The sequence below is a fragment of the Mugil cephalus genome, chromosome 7 (genome assembly GCF_022458985.1).
Source record: "Mugil cephalus isolate CIBA_MC_2020 chromosome 7, CIBA_Mcephalus_1.1, whole genome shotgun sequence".
Taxonomy (NCBI): Eukaryota; Metazoa; Chordata; class Actinopteri; order Mugiliformes; family Mugilidae; genus Mugil; species Mugil cephalus.
In genome coordinates, this window is record NC_061776.1 from 5,959,127 (window position 1) to 5,965,294 (window position 6,168).

The 6,168-nt window shown below is 42.3% G+C and overlaps 1 protein-coding gene across 1 annotated transcript; it reads right to left on the reverse strand.

The window, feature by feature from the left end:
- Positions 1-1,287: 1,287 nt before the first annotated feature.
- Positions 1,288-6,086, reverse strand: LOC125011300 (gap junction delta-4 protein-like). Its single transcript, XM_047590443.1, has 2 exons — positions 4,761-6,086; positions 1,288-2,921 (listed from the first exon to the last, which is right to left on the reverse strand). Exons 1-2 carry the CDS (start codon positions 4,828-4,830, stop codon positions 1,813-1,815), a joined length of 1,179 nt encoding a protein of 392 aa, XP_047446399.1. The 5' UTR covers positions 4,831-6,086; the 3' UTR covers positions 1,288-1,812.
- Between the last annotated feature and the right edge of the window lie 82 nt (positions 6,087-6,168).

Here is a 6,168-nt window from a genome sequence, read left to right on the forward strand (position 1 = left end):
TGTGTCCGTAGTGGCTGCCTGCACTCGGCGATCCAGACGACAGCTGAGGACTGTAACTGCTGCTGCTTCGTCAAGGTCACCCAGCGTTTTTTTTTTTTTTTTTTTCCAGTTTGTTTTTTCCTTGACTCATTTCTGACATAAACACCTCGAGCTGTTAAACAAACTGGAGCTGTGCGAAAGTACAACACTGTCAGTATAGTTTACTGTAAAAGAAAATTGAAATCCTCTGCCGTCAAGAGCAGCTGACATCTGCTACATTCATTCATAAATAAGCTTCACGAAAAGTTACTCCATATGAAACCTACTGTCCCCAAAAAGGATTTGACGCACCTCTTCAAAAAATCTTTTAATTTTAATTTACACTAACATTATGACACTTGCACAACAATTTACATTTGCATTTAAATTCAAAGGCTTGGTTTTTGATTGTTTTCCAGCCACTAGGAGGCGGTGGAACACGTTGAATATCCGAGCCGTATATTAGAGAGTGTGATTCCATCCGCTCTGATTGGTTCTGAGCTGGTCACGTGTTTCATGGCCGCCATATTTGATACGTCTAACCAATATTCATCCATAGAGAAGTGGCAATAACAGCGAATAAAGTTGGATTAAAAGTTAAAATATGCCACATCGCTCAGCCTACGACTCCAGCACAGGACCAGGAAAACGCGGAGGAAACTCCACCGTTTCCCCAGTGAACAAAAACGGAGAAAGTTATGGGAACAGAAGACCAAGAGGAAGAACTAGATGTCAACTGATTCTCCCTATTATCTGAGGTAAGTGTCAATGTCTGTCTTTGACGTTTGTTAAGATTTTATATAGGAAAAATAATCATTAATGTGAACCATGATCTCAAAAACGCCAAACACCGCCTTACAAATGAACGTTTGAAGTTAGCCTAGCCTTATGCTAACCTTATGCTAGCTAGTCTAGACTAAAGGCGTAGAAAAAAAATAGCAGCTGCTGTCATACTGTGAAACCCATGTGTGCATGTAATTTATGTCCATGTAGATATACAAATTTAACTGACTCGTTACTTTTCCTCGGTTAGACTACTACAAGTTATCATGGCTAGCGTGCTAATGTTATGATGGTAATACCATAATAACAGTAAGACTAACGTTAGCTCAATGACTGATGAGGTGATTGGGCTACAAAGCATTTTACAGGCTCATATTTAAAATATTTAAAGTAAGTAGACGCTGGGATATTTAATTGAGGACCTTTTACATACTGACAGACGGTGGCAATAACATTTATAGGCCCGTTAATGGTGAAAATAAGACATTTATTTCAACATAGCACATCCGCCCCATAGGGTTACACTGTAGAATCTAAGCTCTGATGTAGCAAACATGGCGCCCGTGATTTGAGTTGACCAGACTCTTTCTAATATACGGCTCTGTTGAATATAAATCATGTAATGCTGGTAAAGATTTGGCTACACATGCAGCAGTTTCTGGAGAAACCTTCTCCTTTCAGTCCTGGTTTGGCCCCCACCGATTTCTGAGAGCGGCGTTTCACTCTTTTCACACAACTTCCTCCGTGGTTGCTGCCTTGTTTCTGCCTGATATATTTATTTAAATAAAACTCAACAAAGTTGCCAAAAAAAGAAGGAAACAATCGGTCAAAAACGTCCCGTGAAGCCATTTATCGTTGCACATTCTTTCTACAGTAGTTTACGTATCTTTTGACTTTGTATGTTATTGTTCGTGAAATTATTCTTTTGTTTTCTGTCAACTTTCATGCAATCAGAATCTGAAAAATACAAATCAAGAAAAGTGTTGGTTTAAAGAAGACGTGCAGGAGTGATTACACCCACGCTCTCTTGTCCTTAGTTTCGCTGCTATCAGGCTGCTGTCCCGAGTTTACCCCCGCTGGAGCGCACTGGCTCATCTTTTTGACACCCATGGGTGTCGTGGCCCCCGGGTTCGGTAATGGTCCCCTATCTGGCCGGGGAGATAACGCAGGTCTGAGCTGGCTGTGAAGGATGTAGTGAGTTGGCGCTGCGGTGCCCATGGCAGTAGGCCACTGAGACGTTTCCACTTTGGCATCTTTGCTTTCCGAGCTCTTCTCGAATTCGCTGGTTTTAGGTGTGTGCCCAGCTTTTGTAAGAAGAGGCTCACTATTTGGCACAGCCCTAGTGGCGAGGTTTTCATCCGTTGTGAGACCGTTCATCTTCGAGTTTCCGCTGATCCTCCTGGTTGAAATAATGTCCGAGTCGTCCGTCACGGTTGTGGTCGTCAACATGCTGCTCTGCTCTCCTTTGCTCATCTCCTCCACCAGCATCTCCCTCTTCCTCCTCCACCTCACCATCGCCTTCGCCGAGCTCGCCAGGTCGACGAAACTGAGCAGGATGGACAAAGAGGCGACGCCGAGCATGAAGTTGAGCATCAGGGTTTTCTCCGTCGGCCTGGAGATGTAGCACTCCACCCCAGACGTGCAGGGCGCCTCGTAGCAGAAGAAGCTCTTAGGAAGCGCCAGACCGAAGAGAAAAAACTGGCCCGCGCCGAAAACCGCCTCGAGAACCATCCGCAGAATTACGACCAGGAAGTAGGAACAGTAGAACCGCGGCGCGCCCAGCTCGCGCGTGAGTTCGTGTTCCCTCGAGGAGCTCGAGTTCTCCGGGGGGAGCGGCGAGCCTCCTCGACTCCAGTAGAAACTTCCGAAGTAGCCGTGCGACAAAACCTTGTGCATGACGTAGGTGGCGTAGACCGCGTGGGGAAGGCAGAGGAGGATGAGGTGGAAGAGCCAGAGGCGGAGGACGGAGACGGGGGCGAACACGTTGAAGCACACGTTGGAGCAGCCGGGCTGGAGGGTGTTGCAGATGAACTGCTCCTGCTCGTCGCTGAACAGCGTGAAGCCGGCCAGCAGGAGGACGAGGACACGTAAAACCAGCATCAGGACCCACCAGGTTTTACCTGGAATGGAGAATAGATACCAAAATAAAAACACAGTATCAGGATGGAAAGGCTAACATCTTCACTTAGAAGAAATTCTATATGGTAAATACCTATAGGGGCCTCTGTGGATCATCCCACAGATACTTGATTAGTTTGGGATATAGTGAATTTGGAGACCAGGTCAACACCTTGTGATGTTCTTCATGTTTGTTTTTGTTGAGTTGTTCTTCAAGTGTTTTTGTGTGTGTGTGTGTGTGTGTGTGTCAGGCTACATCCTGCTGCCATCAAGGAGTGTCATTGCTATGGGGTGGGGGTGCCCGTCTAAGTAACATCCACATGAATGAATGCCAGAAAGTACCAAGTCTTCTCAGTTTGTGACATTGAATTCTCACAAAATGGTTTAAATGTTTTTTTTTTTACTTCTCATTGATGTAAAAATGAATAATATGATGACGCCAAGCATAAAAAAAGTGAGGATTTAACTACTTTTAATATTTATAGAGATGATATTTATACAGATCCATAAAAACAGACTTTTAATAATTTGAAATGTGTAAATAGTAGCAATGGTTGATAAAATTATAAGAGAAAATATTTCCCCAAATCTAAACCACGGCATAGAGCAGGGTGTCAAAAATATGGCCTGCAGGCCAAAAACGGCCCACCAGAGGGTCCGTTCTGGCCCATGGGATGAACCTGCAAACTGCGAACATTGTAGAGATAAAATTAACTGCAATGTTTTTCAAATTAAACTGGCTCCTAAACCTTATCTTTCCACTGTCGCACTGTTTAAGTCACAGAGACCCAAGCTCTTTGCTCTTTGCTCTTTGGGATTAGAAGGATCTAAGAACTATAAAAACTAAGCGTTTTCTTTGAACAGGAAGTAGATTTTTGGAAAAAATGATGTCCTCATGTGTGGACATGGGGATTATTTCACTCAGTATTATAATATAATATGTTAATTTCCATGTCTGACCATGGCTGTGCAAAAGCAGAATTGCAAAATAATGAAGTCATCAATCGAGTACTTGCTAATTATTGAAGCTGTAGCTCGTTACTATTGATAGAATCTGTGTGTCATATTAAACTAGAAAATCAACATGTTTCAGCTGTAAAATTGAGGTTGAGGTTTTGTACACTTTTGTTAAGTGACCGGCTGCAGAATGAATCCATGTTTTTTACACAACTAGTATCTAGTTAAGAGGATAAAAGTTTAAATGAAGCAGAATAAGAAGCAACAAACAAACCTAAAATGTAACGTCCCCATATGAGGACACAGGGTCTCAGGAGGTTAAGATACTGAGACCAAGGACTAAACAGCTGACGGCAGCGATGCAGAAATTGCACTTATTTTTCTTCAGACATTTTATTTTGTTCATAAAATGTTTCGTAATAGGACAGTTTGTTAAATGGAAATATTTTCATAATGTACCTTTTTTTTTGCACTAAAATAAAGTGTAACATGTGTAATTGTCAATATTTGTAAGGTCTTATACTCCTGCTGTGTTACTGTTACTCTGAGATCAGATTGAGTTGTATTTGATAGAGGTATAGAGGGTGTTTTATTAAACGTACCAGTGAAGAATTAAAAATGAAACATTCTTAAAATTTCAAACTAAAATTTAACTTTTTAAATCTAATAAATACAGGAAAAACTCCTCCGTAAATAAAAGGATTTTTACTTTCACAAATGGACGACTGTGCTGTAGAGAAAAGACACAACAATCCCCAGTTGTTTATTTGCTCTTGTTAAGAACAGCTGTATCTGTATAAAGTGAACATTAAACATCTGTAAACGTGTAACGGGCGCCGACTACCAACAAAGAATAAATAATTAAAACCTCCAGATAGACTCACCAATGAAAGACACATTGTGACTGATAGTGATGAAGAACACGTCAAACGCTCCCATCGTCCTCACTCTCATTCAGCCGAACCCATGAGAAACAAAGTGAAACTCTCCCAACAGCGTCAAATCCAAAATGCACTTGATGTCGGTCGGCCGAGGAGTTGCCGCGCAATAAATACACTCACCTCCGCTGTGGTGTCGCTGCCTCTCACTCTTGTCTGCAGAGGCCGGGGCCCGCGGAGTCTATTCTTACCAGCCCGCCATCAAAGCATTGTTGGGATGTCAAGGTACGAGTCGACCTTGTGCGGAGGCTGCCAGTCAGCTTTGTAATGCCCGATCGTAAACTCGAGCCAAACCACCGAACGACTCTGAGACGCTTTGGATTTCACATAAAGGTGCCACAAGGAAAATCAGTATCCAAGGAACTCCACAGGCCCAGTGTCTCTTATTTTATATGCAGTGAGGTTGTATCACTCTGTTCGTGTTAAAAATGCACAAAGGACGCACACCGACGTTTAAAGACAGATTTTTTTTTAAAACGAGATCTTTTTTTTCTTCTTTATTTTTTTTTTTTATTAAAAACACAAATCAGCATTTGCTATAAATACGTTTCAGGTAGCCTGTCACAGTTCTTTTTTTTTTTTTTTTTTACAACTGTACAAATCTGTTTAAATTTGACAAATGAGAAAATGATGAATAAAATAAAAAAAGAGAGTAGCAAGATTAGAGAACTAGAAGGTCGTAACGATTTGGGGTTTTAGAGGATTTTGAACCGTTTCCTTTGGTTCATATTATCATTAAAATGTTCTTTGAGTTCCCTGGTAATAGAAGGAACGTGGGACTTCAGATATATAAAGCTGCAATCAGCTTGGTTTGTGGGTTTACTGCCAAAGTTTCACAGAGTTGCACAACATGAATCTTAATCCTAAACCCAAAGAGGACAGACAAGATCTGGCATAACATTATGACCACCTTCCTAATATCGTGTAGGCCTCTCTTGTGCCTCCAAAACAGCTGTGACTCATCAGAGAATGGGCGTGGGCCTTCTGTAGGTGTCCTGTGGTGTCTGGTAACAGGATGTTGTCAGTTCGGGGCCCTTGGGTCCTAACCTATGGGTTGAGGGGAAGGGCCACAGACACTTGTCAATTTGAAAGCTTGTGCTGTTCTCCGTGTTTTCTTGACTTATTCCTAAAGCGTTTTTGTGTCCGTGTCAGGCTTCATCCTGGTCTGGATCCTGGTTCATTCTGGTCTGGATCCTGGTTCATTCTGGTCTGGTCTAGGTGGGTGCTACATGTCTAAGTACGTAACATCCACCTGGTCTAAAGCAGAACATTACACTAATACAAGACGGTCGATGTTATTTACGTCTCTTGATGGTGGTCATAATGTTGTGGCTGATCGGTGTTTGCTATTCAA